This window comes from Monodon monoceros, unplaced genomic scaffold (genome assembly GCF_005190385.1).
Source record: "Monodon monoceros isolate NGI ecotype Baffin Bay Population unplaced genomic scaffold, NGI_Narwhal_1 Super_Scaffold_18, whole genome shotgun sequence".
NCBI classification, from domain to species: Eukaryota; Metazoa; Chordata; class Mammalia; order Artiodactyla; family Monodontidae; genus Monodon; species Monodon monoceros.
In genome coordinates this window covers 143,155,508-143,172,257 of record NW_021703774.1, presented here as the reverse complement: position 1 = coordinate 143,172,257, position 16,750 = coordinate 143,155,508, and the positions used below count along the sequence as shown (strand labels likewise).

The window sequence follows — 16,750 nt, the reverse complement described above, 5'->3', positions numbered from 1 at the left end:
ACAGTTCTGTCATGCTGATATTAATGGTTGTCGTTCCACCCATTTTTAAGTTGCTAGGGGGAAAAAAAATGTAAAAGAAAAAGCGGGGTTGGGGGGACTTCACTGGTAGTCCAGTGGTTAAGACTCCGTGCTCCCAGTGCAGGGGGCATGGGTTCAATCCCTGGTCAGGGAACAAAGATCTTGCATGCTGCATGGTACGGCCAAAAATTTTTTAAAAATAAAAAAAAGTAAGTTCCTAGGAAAGTAGTCCACTCTGGTCAGCTATCGGAGGTGGGAGGGAAAGTGCAGCCACACCATACAAATGTGGCTCCAGGAGTCAGAGCAGTTTCCAAGAAGAGAGAGTCTCTGGGGCTGAGCCAATGCCTACGAAAGTATCTAGTATAGGTACCTCAAACTTTCCAAGTCCAAAGCAGAACTTTTCCACCTACCTGCTTTCTCTTTAAAACCAAAGGGAATATGTTCTCTACCTATCCTCACCTAAACTGTGTATTTTTTTATACTGTCTATTTCATTTATGGGTTCAATGGAATTTCCCTAAAATTGTCATTGTACTTCCCATCTGTTCCTGCCTTTTCCACCCCTCAGGGCTGCTCTGAGATGGCCCAGTCTGTCCATTTCCCTCCATTCTTACTGCCTTGGCTTATTATGCCTTTTTCGTCTGCACTGTTGCAGTAACCTGCTGGTGGGTTTCCCTGCTTTTAGGCTTGCCCTCCTTAGTGCACCATCCACACTACAGCCAAAGAGATCTCTCTAAAATCCCTTCTGGTCACATCACTCTCCTGCTTTGAGAGGTCTTTCTATTCCTCACAGTCTGTCTGTGGTGGAAAGTGAGCATCAGTGAAGGCTCCATTGGGAGTTACCCCTTGAGCTGGGGTCTGGAGGGTAAGTGAAGCCTGCTGGATGGAGCAGCAGGTAAAGCTGCGTGTCTTTGTGACATTCCTCGGCGTCACGTAGTGTTCCGCAGCTCATGTGGTTCCTGGTGAGCAGCCTGTCCCCCCTCATCACGGCCCACTGGCCCTCTCTAAGGTCTTTACTTTGCCAGCACTCTCTGTACTACAAAGTGCTTCTCCCCAGAGTAGGCTCTGCCCAGCCCAGTCCTGCTTCACTCAGCCATGTTGGGCCGGTGGATTGCTTAAGTATCCTTTGTCTTCTCTACAGGCTCATGAGCGCTCAGAGAGTTCAGAAGTGGCTTTTGTGATGCAGCTGGTGAAAAAGCTGATGATTGTCATTGCCCGCCCTGCTCGTCTCCTGGAATGCCTGGTGAGTGGGCTCTCGGGAGGTTGGTGGGGTGGGTGGCTGGAGGGGAGGGAACGGGGGCTGTAGGGGAAGTATTCTGCTAACAGCAGAACTGTGGGGGTACCCACTGCCATTTCTGCTGCTGAAATCCTTGTTTAAATATGACACGCAAGCAAGTCCCTGTGAGGAAAAGTGGATGCTCCTGAGAAGTGTGGCAGGGAGGGGTGCTCGTCTGCCCAACCCACACTGAGCAGGCCCCAGGTCAATGGGGACCCTGGGGGTGAGGAGCACAGGCCAGTTTCGTTTGCACAAGTTGAGTCCACCCTTCATTTGATCATTCAGTGACACTACTGAGTACCTGCGTCATTCTAGACACTGGAGATACAGGCGTAAGTAAAGCAGAGTCCCTGATCCTGCAATGCCTCCTCTGCAGTAGAGTTAGATTTCGTCTTTTAGTGCCTTAGGTATGAGGCGTGGAGACATGCAAATAATAATTATGATACTGGAAGAAGTTTGCAACCAAGGGAAGTACAAGGTGCAACGGGGACATGGGGAAGGAAGTGCTCTAGTCCTCCTCGGGATGAACAGAGATGGACATTCAGTGAAGGCTCCCTGGGGAATGTGAAGCTTAGTCAGCTACTTGCAGGATAATTATGAGTTTGCCAGGGGAGAGCCATCAGAAAAGGCATTTGATGGAGTACAGGGTGTGTCTGAAGTGTTGGTGAGGGATAAACTGGGAGGTAGGCCACGACAGGACCATGGAGAGTGTTGGGTTCTTGGCTCCGGAGTTTGCATTTATCCTTAAGGCTACTTGGAGCCATCAGAAAGTTTAGGTAAGAATATGACATTGTCAGATTTACTTTTTTAAACTAATTTTATAGAGGTATAATTTACATACAATCAAATATATCCCATTTGAGTATACAGTTCAATGAGTTTTAACAAATATACACCTGTCTAATCACTGCCACAGTTAAGATGGAAAACATTTCTCCCGTCTTAGAAAATTCCCTTGTGCTCCTTTGCAATCAGTCCCTTTCCCCTGCCCACCTTACCTCCCACTCCAGGCAACCACTTATCTGCTCTTTCACTATGGATAAGTTTGCCTTTTGTACAGTTTCATATAAATTAAATCATATATTATGTTCTGACTTCTTTCACTCAGCATAAGTTTTTGAGATTCATACATGTTATTGCATGTATCAGTAATTGGTTCCTATTTACTTCTGAGTAATACTCCATCAGATTTACTCACAAGGAAGATAACGCTGGCTGCAACATGGATAGTGAGTTGGAAGGGAAGGCAGGATGAGCCAGGGACAGCCTTGCAGAGGCACTTAAAGCCGTTCATGTGACGGAGAGGAGCGCCCAGAACTAGGACAGTGGTGGGAGGACAGAGCAGAAGAGTTGGGTAGAGGCGGGTTTCTGAAGTAGACATTCTGACTAGACAGGGACTGAGGATGAAGAAGAAGGTAAAAGGACTTCCAGTCTGGGTTAGATTGTACCCACATAGGTAGTGGTAGAGTTCTCCAAACCCGTGAGACCAGAGGTAAAGAAAGCAGTGGAGGCTGGGGTCGTGGTGAACAGAGGCCTCTCCCTCAAGGACATGAAGTCCGTGGTTAAACAGGGGCTTGGAGTTAGGCCTGGGTTTGCGTGCTGATTTTCTCTTTCTTCCTACCTCTGTGGTCATGGTCAAGTCTGTGCATCTCTGTGAGCCTTGATTTCCTCACCAACACAGAGGTGTCTCCTCTGTGAAAGGTTTAGCCCATACTGGCACTTAGTAGGCACTCAGTCAATGGGGCCCTCATTATTATGTGCTCCAGGCAGACAAGGACTTCTGTGCTGTGTCCACAAGGCTCTCCAGCCCCCAGCACACAGGGGTTTGCTCAGTAGATGTCTGAAGGCATGTGTGTGCACCGCCAGGGCTGTGAAGTGTGATTGAAGGTGTGCCAGGACTGCCCCTCTTCACTGGGTGTGGGAACACACCTGACAGTGCCGTGTCCGGCTGGCACAAGGCTTTGGACCAGGCGAATAGGCAGAGCTCTCCGGAAACCAAATGCTCTGGTTCTTATTGCTGTAAAGACAGCAAACGCTTAGGATATCCAATCTGGAGGTGACCTGTAAGACAGCTTTGTCCCCATTGGTTCCTGAATCATGATGTTTCTTGGGATTCAGGGGTAGGGGTGTCCATCACAAAGAGGAAGTCTTCTTGTCATCCTACTCTGGGTATATGCCGTAAAACCAAAGAGAGCAGCAGCCTGCTTTTGTAGCCCTCACCACTGACTACCTCTCTCCCCGGTACAGGAGTTTGACCCTGAAGAGTTCTACCACCTGTTAGAAGCAGCTGAGGGCCACGCCAAAGAGGGACAAGGGATTAAATGTGACATTCCCCGCTACATCGTTAGCCAACTGGGCCTCACACGGGATCCCCTAGAGGGTGAGCATGCGGCCTGGTGGCTGCAAAGAGGCCACACAGCCTACAAGCTCTAACAGCAGGGAAGCCACTTGGAGAAGAAGCTTAGTTGGACAGGGACACAACACAGCATCAGAGGCCCGAGGGCTCTAGGAAAAGCTCTGTGTTCTCTGTCATAAAACAGCCCCTCCTTCAGGATTGTCCACATCTGCCTTATATAACCCAAGCTGGATTGCCTTGGGCCCACCTGCGTTGGATTTAGAGCCTAAGATCAAAAGGTCACCACAGAGGGCCACAATCACATTTTCAAAAATGGTCACCTCCTCTGCATGCTTGCCTCTCCTGCTGCCACCTCGCAAGTCCTCCTGTGTCTTTGGGGTGGTCCCAGCTCAGGGCTTCAGAAGGTAATGCCATGCTCTGGGCCTTCACACTGAGCCCCTCCTGAACCATGGGCTTCCAAATCCCTAGTCTCTAGTCATCCCACTCCTGCCTTCCCTGCTTCCCAGCCTCATCTGGCAAAGCAGAGTCTTGACCAGCAGGATGGGGGCCAGCTATCAGACAGCCCAGCTTTGGGCCCTGTTTTCAGGCACTGTCCCAAGTTTGAGGGAAGCTTTGTAGAATTTGCCAGGCCTTTTGAATGGCACTGGACTTCTAGAAATAGGGGTGGCAATATTATTTGACAAACAAGTCTAAAAGCTGTGACTGCACTAAGGATAGAGCCACAGGACCGCCTCCCAGCCTGATGCAGGAAGCATTAATGCCTTCCCTACATGCATCTGTCGTGTGATGTGAATGGACTGCTGAGATGTCTTGACATTGCCACGCACACTTTTCTCTTGTGTCCTTGCTTTGTTTCTAGAAATGGCCCAGTTGAGCAGCTATGACAGTCCTGACACTCCAGAGACAGATGATTCAGTCGAGGTAAAGACCCTGAGCTCCTGCCTCAATCCTGGCCCCGGGGCCCTGTGAAGCAAAGGGCTGTGAATTCTCTCTAAGAGACTGTCTGAAGGAGGGATGGCGGAGTGGGTGATGGCTTACGCTGTCTGAGAGGTCATTCAGTTCCTGGGGAAGAATGGGCAGGAGGCCACGGCAGGGCTAAGAGCTGAGCAGATGCTGGGGCCACAGCTTCCCCCCAGATGTGAGCTCTGAGAAGCATTCCTGGCTCCTGCCTTTTCCCATGTCTTCCAGGGCCGTGGGGCATCTCTGACATCTAAAAAGACACCCTCTGAAGAGGACTTCGAAACCATTAAGCTCATCAGCAATGGCGCCTATGGGTAAAGGCGGGGGTCAGGGTGTGGCCGGGACTGGAGCTAAGTCAGCCCTGGGGCTCTTCCTTCCGGAAGTGAATGATGCCTAATCCTCTGAGCACCAGATGCCTCAGGATGGACCTGTCCCTCCCCGAAGCCTCCAGGAGAGGCAAGAGCCCAGTTTCCTCTGATATCTGAGTATGGTTCCTTTCCCAGGAAAGATTCCCTCTCCTCTTGGTGGCACTTCTCCTCTCACTGAGCTCTGAGGAGGGCTTGAGCTGTGTCCTCAGGACTTGGTATATCAGGAAATTGAAGAGCTCCCTGGGCAGGTGCTCAGATCCTTCTCATTGATAAGCACCCCCTGCTCCTTTGTTCTGTGCATTGATACCACCCAAGCTCGCAGTGGAGGAGAGCACAGCTCAGGGGCTGAGGGCCGTGGGGTACGGATGGGCTTTGTTTCCAGGGCCGTATTCCTGGTGCGGCACAAGTCCACCCGGCAGCGCTTTGCCGTGAAGAAGATCAACAAGCAGAACCTGATCCTACGGAACCAGATCCAGCAGGCCTTTGTGGAGCGTGACATACTGACTTTTGCTGAGAACCCCTTTGTGGTCAGCATGTTCTGCTCCTTTGAGACCAAGCGCCACCTGTGCATGGTGATGGAGTATGTTGAAGGTACTGGGGAAAAGGTGGCCTGGCTTGGGGGCCACGGCATAATCTGAGACAGCCCTGAGCAGGGACCAACAGCTCGTGTAGGCGTGAAGTTTCAGGGCCCAGCTTCCCAACCTCTCTTTGGCCTTGGTTTCTGCCTTAGGATCTCAGAGACCATTTGGCCATGGTGGGCACAAGGTGTCGTGCCCCTCCCAGGGAGAGGCTTCTGGAGCAGTAGCTGCCATGAGGCTGCCCATGTCAGGACAGGATGTATCAGCCCCACAACTACAAAGCCTGCACAGCCTGGCAGACCTGCTGGCACCTGGCAGGAACAAAGCGGGTAGCAGAGCCACCAAAGCCCAGGGTCGGATGCTGGGAGGATTGCATCTGGGCCCTCAGAGGAGAGGAAAGCCACTGCCCTTGTGGATGGTTTTTGAAGGGGATGCCCCTTAGGACCCCACAAAATGCTCTGGGGATGGTGTAGGAGAGCATCATGGGGCACAGCTCTGGAGGGGGGCAGCCGCTTTGCCAGTGGCCTTCCCTCTCCCTTCGTCAGGGCTGCGTACAGCTTCCAAAGATATTTTGCCTAAGTCTTGAAGTTGAAGCTGAACAAAACTCCGCTTTTCATTCTTTGGGTAGGTGCTGGGAGTTTACAGTGTTACTTTACTCAAAAACTAAAGGAGAGCCAACAGGAAGGAAATAAATGGACAAATGCTGAAGTCTCATCCTAAAATAACTTAGTCCTGTCCCAACGAGTCAGCTTACAGGCCTAGAGGCCTGGGTTCCTTCCCTCTTTGTCCTGAACAATGGCCTTGACAGCCACTGGCCGGCTCGTCTTACCTCCTGCTCCCCTCCACACTCTCCCACCCATGCCAGCAGCAGAGGGGTTAGAATCACAGTCTCTGGCACCAGGGTATTCTGTGACACTATCTACTCTGGGGCCTCTGAGACCATCTAGAGCAGGGCACTGGACCCATCCTTCATGGTGGCCTGGGCTTGTTGCAGGAGGAGACTGTGCCACTCTGCTGAAGAACATCGGGGCCCTGCCTGTGGATATGGTGCGCCTGTACTTTGCGGAAACTGTGCTAGCCCTGGAGTACTTACACAACTATGGCATCGTGCACCGTGACCTCAAGCCTGACAAGTATGCCCACTCTCCAAGTCCCTTGTTTAGGGTGTCCCTCTTGGGTCTCTAGATAAATGAACGCAGACACAGCATGTTTGAATCTATCCCAAATGGCTGCTAGGAAACACTGCTCATGTGGGTGACCATCCAGGCTTGGTACTCTAGCCCCTGACTACCCCAAATGCAAAGAACATTGCCAGCAAGGTCTGGCAGGGGCACCGTAAGGCTTTGGTGACATCAAAGAATCACTGAGGAGCTCCACTCAAGAAACCAAGCAGGAACAAAAGAATCCACACATGTAGTAGATGGCTAAGCAAGTGTCCTGACATTTACTGACACCTACTGTGTGCCAAGCACTGTATTCTAAGTCCCTGGCCTGTAGAGCTTAAATCTAGTGTGGGTGGCAGAAATATCTTTGTATAGGCTGCTTCTTAGAAGGTATTAGTCAGGTGGGCGAAGGTGGGAGGAGGTTTCTCAAGCTGGGGAGCGGGATTTGCAATGGCACGCACAGGTGTGGGGACGGGTCCCATTCAGGAACTACAAAGAGTACAGTATGGCTGAAGGTGAGATTGTTAGTTGGTCAGAGTAGTAAGAGAGGAAGCTAGAGAGAGGGGCAGGGATTGGATCATCAAGGGGCCTTTTGTTAAGTTTGGGTTTAATTTTAAAGGGTCCTAGAGAGTCTCTGAAGGGCCTGTTAACCACAGGGTGACAGAGCGTCACACTCAGACTCTGATTTAGGTTTAGGAAGATCACTGCCCATGGAAAGAGGTGATGAGACCATGGCAGTAGTCTAGGCCCAAAAGAACAGTGCCTGCACTGGAACAGAGTCAGGATGGAGAAGAGAGGGATAGTGTTGGGAAGTGGAAAGGAAATGATAAGGCTGGGGTGAGAGAGCAGGAGTCTGGGATATCTTCCAGATTTCCACCTTGGTGCTGGTGGTGGTAAGCCTCTGTAGTGGAAAGCAGCTTTGACATTAGACAGACCTAAGTTCATAGAGCTCGTTAACTCTCTGAACTCCGGGTCTGTTAATTAAACCTCTCTGAGCCTTGTGTTCCTCCTCTTGGGGATAATAATACCTACCTTTGTTGTGTTAGTTACTCTGTAAGACCTTTCATGAGCCAGAATATTTTGATAAATAATTGCTAAAGCACTTATCACAGAGCTCAGTAGGTAACAGAAACTACTGCTTTTCACTGAGAAGAGGACCGGTTAGGAGGCATGACCTTGTTTTGGACAGGTTGAGTTCATGTGCCTGTAGGACATCTGGGCAGTTTTTAGGCATGGAGCTCATGAAAGAAGTCAGGGCCAAAAAAAAAAAAAAAAGTCAGGGCCACAGATACAGATTTGGGAATAAAGGGGTAGTAGGGTGAAGCCTTTGGCACAGAATGGCTCAGGCAGAGTACGTGAAGAGGAAGAGACAGTTCTCTGTGAGATCTTACTTCTAGTTCCTCCCAGCCAGCCCTCCTAAAACTAGCCGTGGATGTGGAACGAGATCATTGTGCCCCTTTGCCCTCTCCCTGACTCGGGGTATTGTGAGCCACTTAGGTCAGGAGAGGAGACTGGGAATGGCTGGAGCCTTAGGAAGAGGCTGATCGCTGGTGGAAGAAAGTCTGTTTCTCAGCTGGCTGATACTTGCCCTCAGCGTAGAATACGGCTGAGGGCAGTAAACAAAAGTGAACCGGGGGAATGGGCAGAAGGCAGGCTAGTTGCTTGTGCAGACTACAGTGCTCACACAACCAGAGCTATTTATTCTTTCACAGCTGCCTGTCTCCCTGATGAAGCTACCCTGCTTATGTCCCACAGTAGACGCCTGAGCGGGAAAATTGGGCATGTACTAAAACCAGCAATCTTGGAAGACCAGGGAGTAACTTCAAACTTTTGTTTCTCTGGTTTCCCAGCCTGCTGATCACATCCATGGGGCACATCAAGCTCACTGACTTTGGCCTTTCTAAAATCGGCCTCATGAGTCTGACCACAAACTTGTACGAGGGCCACATTGAAAAGGATACTCGGGAGTTCCTGGACAAGCAGGTAATAAGAAGGATGGTTGAGGCCTTGGGGGTTGAATCCAGGCCTCAGAGTAAGGACTGGAGGCCACATGCTTACCTTGCAGCTAGATGTTAAGACTGAGAGCTCCTGTCTTTTCCACCTTTTGGTTCCAGGGAGCCATTGAGATAGGCAGCACATTTGGAAAATAAGGTGGCCCATGAGAATCACACGGGTACAAAATCCAAAATCGTCTTCCGCCTCGGGGTTTGAAGAAGATAGGTCACATAAGCATTGGCACTCTCAGAGCCTGATAAGAGGTCAGTCCTGAGACTTCCAGCCTCAGTAAAGAGCAGAGCTCTCCTGGCGCCTGTGTCCTTGGAACACAGCTCCAAGTTTCCACTGGGCTGCATCCTGAGAGTAGCCATGGGGCGTTTCCTGATTTGACATTACAGGTTGTGACTGTTCACAAGTCCCTGTAGGAGCCATATGACTGTAGTGTCTGTTCTTTGGAGGCTGGAGGGCAGAGACCAGTTGTGGGTACCACATGCCAAAAAGGAGTGGTGGTTCCAGGCTAGAACTAGATGTTTCGGTTAATTAGGAAAATACATAAACTCACCCCACCAACAGCTCCACCCCTGGTACGCTGGGGCTCCTATTGCTCCTGCTCATTAACCAGAGTGAGCTGAGTCTTCATTCAGAGACTTGCTGCTCCAGAAGTGGGAGCACCCCAACCCCTCCAGCCGCCATGCCAATGCACTGTCTCTGGATGCTGAGCCAGCCTGGCTTCTTTGTGCCCAGGTATGCGGGACCCCGGAATACATTGCCCCTGAGGTGATCCTGCGTCAGGGCTATGGGAAACCAGTGGACTGGTGGGCCATGGGCATAATCCTGTATGAGTTCCTGGTGGGCTGCGTCCCCTTCTTCGGAGACACTCCAGAGGAGCTCTTTGGGCAAGTGATCAGTGGTAGGTACCATCCCCCTGGCCCACCAAGGGGACAGAATCTGGATCCACAGATATGACTTACGCATGCATCTGCGAGGCTTACGAGTTCTTGTTCTGTGTTCATGTGTGTGTGTTTGGTATGCTTGCCTCAGATAGGTGCACATGCAGACTCTGTGTGTCACCTAGCGCTTGTTCTGATTGTGTGCCTGGTCCCACATGAGTGCATGGGTGTACCTGTGTTGTGTCTGTGCATACCCCGTGAGTGTGAGTTCTGTGTGTGTGTGAGTGTACATGTGTCTGGAGTGTAAAGGCAGGGTGAGCTGGAGATCAGACCACTGCTTTGCAGTGGCCACCCTGGACCAAAGAGCAAGCCATGGTCTAGGATGTGGGAGGCTCCCCTAGAAGGACAGGAACCTGTACAACTTAAAGGAAGTGGGTCCCAGGCAAGACTTTCAGGGCTCTGGGCTGGGCCCTTTATGCCTCCCCACACGTATCCTATCACAGGACCCTCTTCTCCATCTCCCCACTCTGCCCACGACTTCTGAGACTTCTCTAACCCACTCCTTTCTTTTCACACCCAATGACTCTTCAGATGAGATTGTGTGGCCTGAGGGGGATGATGCGCTGCCACCGGACGCCCAGGATCTCACCTCAAAACTGCTCCACCAGAACCCTCTGGAGAGACTGGGTACAGGTGGGACAGGCCCCACTAACCTTTCTCAGCACTTGGAGGAGTAGGGCTGATTCCATATAACTGGGAGGTTCAGGCTTCAGGTGTGGGCGGTGCCCCTGGATCCTGAACCTCTGCCCTGCTCCCTGTGGGCGGAAGAGGAAGGTGCTGGAGCTGAGGCCTCCAGGCCCAGCCTTTCGAGGCCTAGGTTCTCACTGGACGTGCTGACCTGGACTCCACACAGCTCACCCCAGCCCCTTGCCCACGCCATCCCTGTCCACAGGCAGTGCCTATGAGGTGAAGCAGCACCCGTTCTTTATTGGTCTGGACTGGACAGGACTTCTTCGTCAGAAGGCTGAATTTATTCCTCAGCTGGAGTCAGAGGATGATACCAGCTACTTTGACAGTAAGGCCACTGGTGGGACGGGGAGGAGCAGGGATCCCACCTGTGTGCCCAGAAACACCTGTGCACCGTGAACTTGGTATCAGGAGCAGCTTCTCCAGGCCCTCCTGAGGTCTGACAGGGTTGAAGGAGGCCACCACCCTGGCCTCTGAAAGGCACTGTTCTGTACGCAGCCCGCTCAGAGCGATACCGCCACGTAGACTCAGAGGACGAGGAGGAAGCGAGTGAGGATGGCTACCTTGAGATTCGCCAGTTCTCTTCCTGCTCTCCAAGGTTCAGCAAGGTGCGACTGTGGGGGGCCCAGACTGGAGAACTGGGAGAAGAGGACCTATTGAGGGACATCCCTGGGGCACGCCTGGGGAGGAGGGGGATGGGCTATCTCTGGGAAAAGAGCGGGCAAGGTCTGGGCCTGCATGTGACAGATGCCTCTAGATCTACTCAGGGCCCTGACGTATGAGATGCCAGGGTGCGGCCAGGTCAGACCAGTGGAATAGCTGTTTCCTCGAATACTCATCTGGTATATATGGGGGAGGGAAGAGGAGAACTGGCTCGAATTCCTGGGCTTCAGGCGCTGAGGATCCTTTTCGCTCCTTGGGAGGTGTGGTCGTTGGGCGTCCCGGCAGGTCTCCTGTGCCCACAGGTGTACAGCAGCATGGAGAGGCTCTCGCTGCTCGAGGAGCGCCGGATGCCGCCCCCCACCAAGCGCAGCCTGAGCGAGGAGAAGGAGGACCGCTCGGACAGCCTGGCGGGGCTGAGGGGCCGAGAGCGGAGCTGGGTGATAGGCTCCCCTGAGATGTGAGCACCCAGAGCTCGCCCAGGGGTGGGCGGCACAGCCATCCGCTGGTGGTCACGGATGGTTGGGAGGCATGTGGTGTGGTGAGGGGCCTTCGAGAGGATGGCTCCTGGAGAGAGGTTCTGTGACATGAGCCCCAGAGGAAGCCTGGGCTGGAGGAGGGAGGCCGCCGGGGCCACCTCACCCTAGGCCTTGTGTCTCACAGATTACGGAAGCGGCTGTCAGTGTCTGAGTCATCCCACACGGAGAGCGACTCCAGCCCTCCCCTCACAGTGCGCCGCCACTGCTCAGGCCTCCTGGACGTGCCTCGCTTCCCTGAGGGCACTGAGGAGGCTGGCGGCCCCCCTAGGAGGCAGCAGCAGGAGGGTGCTTGGCTTCTGACACCCCTGTCTGGAGAGGGGGTATCCGGGCCTTCCCCTGAACGGCCAGCGGAACGGCGGCTGAAGCTGGATGAGGAGCCTCTTGGCCAGAGCAGCGCTTCCAGTCCAGGTGTGGCCCAGCGGGTGGCCAGAGGGCCTAGGCTGGGGATGCTGCAGGGGGCCAGGAGGGGAGGCTCCGCTGCACTGCAGGTCTCACTGGTCACTTGGTCCACAGCCATGGAGACTCGAGGAGGCCGCGGGACCCCACAGCTGGCTGAGGGAGCCACAGCCAAGGCCATCAGCGACCTGGCGGTGCGCAGGGCCCGCCACCGGCTGCTCTCTGGGGACTCTATAGACAAGCGCACTGCTCGCCCCATCAACAAAGTGATCAAGTCCGCCTCAGCCACAGCCCTGTCCCTCCTCATTCCTGCGGGTGAGGCCCCCGGGGAGTGAAGATAAAACTCATAGGAAGGGCCTTGGAACCTCTGTGGGCCTGTGGCTGGGGTGTGCACACAGCAGGTGTGTCTGTGTTCTGTGTGTCAAGGAGCAGGGATCCGAGAGGCTGTGTGTCACTGTGGCCCCTTTGTTAAGAGGGCAGGGGTCTCTGGAGGTGTGCGTTGGTCTGGGGGTGTGTGTGCGTGTTCCAGAAGGCAGATAGCACCGTGTAATGAGCGCAGGCTCTGAGGCAGAGGCTCATTCAGATCCTGGTTGCATCACTGAAGGGCTCTTGATCTTGAAGAAGGTGCTTAATCCCTCTGAGCCTCAAGTTCCTCATCAAAAAATGTGGATATTAATGATGGTAACTCATAGGGTAATTGTGACGTTCAAGTATGTATGAAGAGCTTCTATGGTCCCTAATGCATATAAGTAAGCACTCAGTAAATGCGAGCCCGTCACCTCCTGGGGTCTGTGAGGGTCTGGGCACACGAAGGCGCTTTGCTGCTCGGAGGTTGCGGGGAAGACATACCTGGCTGGGGGCAGGCTCTGTGACTAGAGCTGTGTGGGATCAACAGCCCAGACGGGGGCTGGGCTTGAGCATGGACGCACTAAGTCCCGGCTTCTCCTTCTTCAGAGCACCACACCTGCTCTCCACTGGCCAGCCCCATGTCCCCGCATTCCCAGTCATCCAACCCATCATCCAGGGACTCTTCTCCAAGCAGGGACTTCCTGCCAGCTCTCAGCAGCTTAAGGCCCCCCATCATCATCCACCGAGCCGGCAAGAAGTATGGCTTCACCCTGCGGGCCATCCGTGTCTACATGGGTGACTCAGACGTCTACACTGTGCACCACATGGTGTGGGTATGTCTGACCATCCAGACCTGTTGTCTCCCAACTTCATCACTCTTCTTCCTTCCCCTTACTCGGGCCTGTCTGTCCCTGCTTCTGTCCACGCCCACATTACCCTCAGGGGTCAAAGAGTGGGGGGTAGGGGTCACAGCTCGATGAGCAGAGCTAGGCCCCACCCTTCATGCTCAGGCTCCAGGCTGAGGACTGTTCTCTCCCCGGGACAGCACGTGGAGGACGGAGGTCCAGCCAGTGAGGCGGGGCTCCGTCAGGGGGACCTCATCACACACGTCAACGGGGAGCCTGTGCACGGGCTGGTGCATACAGAGGTGGTGGAGCTGATCCTGAAGGTCAGTGCTGGGTGTGCCGCCTGCTGCGGTCCCTGAATGAGTCCAGCCTTATGAGTCTGTGACTGGCCATGGGGGAGTGGGAGAGTTGGGTGCACACATACCTGACACTGAGGACAGATGCACATACACACGGAACTTGGGTGTGGACGTAGCAAAGGGTTTTCACTGGAAGGCGACACCCTCATTGACCGAGGCAGGGATCCTGCTGAGCTGTGGGTAGGACTGGAGGACAGGGCATGTGAGCCTCTTCTCTATCTTCCCAACCCCAAACCACTCGGGCTCCAGTGGAGCCATTTCCTAATCTGTGAAGAAGGAAGGTGGTCCCTGGCTCAGACATGGTGATGCAAGGGCAGAAGCTCAAGCTGTGGGACAGCCGTACCCGGCGGGAGGGGCAGGGGCAGGGGCAGGAACACAGCCACGGCCTTAGCCTAGGCTCATGCTCTGATCCCCAGAGTGGAAACAAGGTGTCTATTTCAACAACTCCCCTGGAGAACACATCCATTAAAGTGGGGCCAGCTCGGAAGGACAGCTACAAGGCCAAGATGGCCCGAAGGAGCAAGCGGAGCCGGGGCAAGGATGGGCAAGAAAGGTGAGCCAGACTTAGCCCAGGGGATCTGCTCTCAGCCACCTAGGTGCTAGTGTGTGCTGGGGACCCTGGCCCTTGGCCCAGTGTGTGCTGTTCCCTGGGCACCAACTCAGACAGCCTCTGACCCCTGTCTCTGCAGCAGAAAAAGGAGCTCCCTGTTCCGGAAGATCACGAAGCAGGCATCCCTACTCCACACCAGCCGCAGCCTTTCTTCCCTTAACCGCTCTTTGTCATCAGGGGAGAGTGGGCCAGGCTCTCCCACACACAGCCACAGCCTTTCTCCCCGATCTCCCACTCAGGGCTACAGGGTGACCCCTGAAGCTGTGCATTCAGGTATGAAGGGCTGGTTGCCGAGACAGCCCCTGGGAGGTAGCAGAGTCCTGGGCCCTCTGTGCTTCCCACTCATCCCAGTCTGAAGCTCTCATCCAACCCACCCCCTTAAGATCTGGCAGTCTTGGGGAGGAGGTGACAGAGGTGGAGGGTGACTTCATTTCTGTAGCCTGGGCTCTGGTTCACTGGTGGAGTAACCTTGATCCTGGGACATTCCAGGCCTAAGCCCTGTTTTGCCCCTCAGTCACTTCCAAGAGCTAACTGCTCTGCCTTTGTGTGTGTGTGTCTCTGTTTGTCTGTCTGTGTAAAGTGGGGGGAAATTCATCACAGAGCAGCTCCCCCAGCTCCAGCGTGCCCAGTTCTCCAGCCGGCTCTGGGCACACACGGCCCAGCTCCCTCCACGGTTTGGCGCCCAAGCTCCAACGCCAGTACCGCTCTCCACGGCGCAAGTCAGCAGGCAGCATCCCACTGTCACCACTGGCCCACACCCCTTCTCCGCCACCAGCAGCTTCACCCCAGCGTTCCCCATCACCCCTGTCTGGCCACGGAGCCCAGGCCTTCCCTACCAAGCTTCACGTGTCGCCTCCCCTAGGCCGGCAACTCTCACGGCCCAGGAGTGCGGAGTCACCCCGCTCGCCACTACTTAAGAGGGTGCAGTCAGCTGAGAAACTGGCGGCTGCACTTGCTGCTTCCGAGAAGAAGCTAGCCACTTCTCGAAAACATAGTCTTGACCTGCCCTACCCTGAGCTAAAGAAGGAATTGCCACCCAGGGAAGTCAGCCCTCTGGAGGTAGTTGGGACCAGGAGTGTGCTGTCTGGTAAGGGGGCGCTGCCAGGGAAAGGGGTGCTGCAGGCTGCTCCCTCACGGGCCCTAGGAACCCTCCGCCAGGACCGGGCTGAACGGCGAGAGTCGCTGCAGAAGCAGGAAGCCATCCGGGAGGTTGACTCTTCAGAAGATGACACTGATGAGGGGCCTGAGAACAGCCAAGGTGTACAGGAGCCAAGCTTGGTACCTAACCCAGAAGTGGGCCAGGATCCACTCCTCACAGGAGCAGGAGCAGGAGAGGGTGAGGAAGAGGACGCCTTCTTGCCCAGGGATCCCAGGAGCCAGGGCCCAGTGGTCCCAGGCCTATTGACAGGGGTCACACTGGGATCTCCCAGAACGGAAGGCCCTAGTGTCCCCCAGAAGAGGCTTGGGATCCTACAAGCCTTTGAAGAGGCTGCCAGCTCCTCATCATCAGCTCCCAACCTGGGTAGGGCTGGACCCACAGACCCCATCCCCCCTGAAGGCTGCTGGAAGGCCCAGCGCCCCCACACCCAGGCACTGACAGCACTTTGTCCGAGCTCTTCAGGACTCATCCCCGCCAGTTGCTCCACTGCCTCCACCTCCGGAGAGCTGGGCCTGTGGTCCTGGAAATTCATTGCTGAAGACCCTGACAGGGCATCCCCAACCAGAAAGGCAACAATGCAAGATGGGCTGGCCAGCTCCCAGGATTTGGAAACTACAACTCCAGTCCACCCTGCAAACTTGTCTCCCAGACAGGAGGGGAAGTCATGGCCACCCAGTGCCCCTGGGCTGGCCCATCTACCTTGTGAGGTTCCCAGCCAGAGCTGGCTATGGGAGCCTGAGTGTACACAAAGAGAGGAAGAGGAGCCAGCCCCGGGTATCACCAAAGTGCCTGATGCCTCAGGTGACAGGAGGCAGGACATTCCATGCAAAAGCTGCCCTCTCACCCAGGAGCCTGGGCCCAGCCTGCTCCAGAAGGGCCGAGACCCAGGGGGCCCTCAGAAGCATCAGGACTTGGCATTGGCACCCGATGAGCTTTTAAAGCAAACATAGAGGTTGTTTGCCATTTCTTGCACTCAGTCCTGTGTAATACACGCTCTTGGAAACTATCTTTATGTCTTTGGCTTTCTTCTTTCCTTCAGTCAATACAAACGTAACTTAAGGTCCTGTGTTGCTGCTGAGAATGCAGTGATGAATGAGACACTGCTGTGGGAGGGTGCCTAAGCCAGCTAGGCTTCCCGGAGACTAGGGCATCTGGGCTCAAACCTGGAGGACAGATGATAGGTAGTAGTTTGCTAGGTTAGAAGAGTGGGGATTAGTGTGAGAAAGAATGTCCAGACAAAGAGTACGGCACTTGGCATACACCTGGCATACTCAAAGAGCTGAAAGTAATTCAAACTGGAAATGGGTCCTAGTGAGTTAGGCAAGGGCCATACCTAAGAGTCTTCTAGGAGTTTAGACTTTCTGTAGGAGATGGGGAACCAGAGAAGGCCATGTAGCAAGTAATATTCCTGCTATATAGAGAAGGGAACTCAGGTTTTCAGACATTAACGTGAGCAAGATCATACAGCTCTGGGCAGGGCTAGG

At 54.1% G+C, this 16,750-nt stretch overlaps 1 protein-coding gene across 5 annotated transcripts in view; it reads left to right on the top strand.

Annotated features, from left to right (window-relative positions):
* Positions 1 to 16,274, top strand: part of MAST2 (microtubule associated serine/threonine kinase 2) — a 192,540-nt gene extending 176,266 nt beyond the window's left edge. For 2 of the 5 annotated variants that reach the window (XM_029229650.1, XM_029229654.1), the window contains 19 exons: positions 1,159 to 1,260; positions 3,541 to 3,673; positions 4,509 to 4,570; positions 4,838 to 4,923; positions 5,360 to 5,568; positions 6,550 to 6,688; positions 8,569 to 8,701; positions 9,458 to 9,623; positions 10,195 to 10,296; positions 10,556 to 10,678; positions 10,849 to 10,958; positions 11,244 to 11,470; positions 11,674 to 11,957; positions 12,063 to 12,260; positions 12,900 to 13,126; positions 13,339 to 13,461; positions 13,914 to 14,050; positions 14,187 to 14,380; positions 14,688 to 16,272. In XM_029229650.1, coding sequence (XP_029085483.1) covers positions 1,159 to 1,260; positions 3,541 to 3,673; positions 4,509 to 4,570; positions 4,838 to 4,923; positions 5,360 to 5,568; positions 6,550 to 6,688; positions 8,569 to 8,701; positions 9,458 to 9,623; positions 10,195 to 10,296; positions 10,556 to 10,678; positions 10,849 to 10,958; positions 11,244 to 11,470; positions 11,674 to 11,957; positions 12,063 to 12,260; positions 12,900 to 13,126; positions 13,339 to 13,461; positions 13,914 to 14,050; positions 14,187 to 14,380; positions 14,688 to 16,216 — 4,284 coding nt within the window. In that variant the 3' untranslated portion in view covers positions 16,217 to 16,272. Of the gene's footprint in view, positions 1 to 1,158; positions 1,261 to 3,540; positions 3,674 to 4,508; positions 4,571 to 4,837; positions 4,924 to 5,359; positions 5,569 to 6,549; positions 6,689 to 8,568; positions 8,702 to 9,457; positions 9,624 to 10,194; positions 10,297 to 10,555; positions 10,679 to 10,848; positions 10,959 to 11,243; positions 11,471 to 11,673; positions 11,958 to 12,062; positions 12,261 to 12,899; positions 13,127 to 13,338; positions 13,462 to 13,913; positions 14,051 to 14,186; positions 14,381 to 14,687 lie in introns of all 5 variants that reach the window. The other 3 variants (XM_029229653.1, XM_029229652.1, XM_029229651.1) reach the window with 3 other exon arrangements.
* The last annotated feature ends 476 nt before the right edge of the window (positions 16,275 to 16,750 follow it).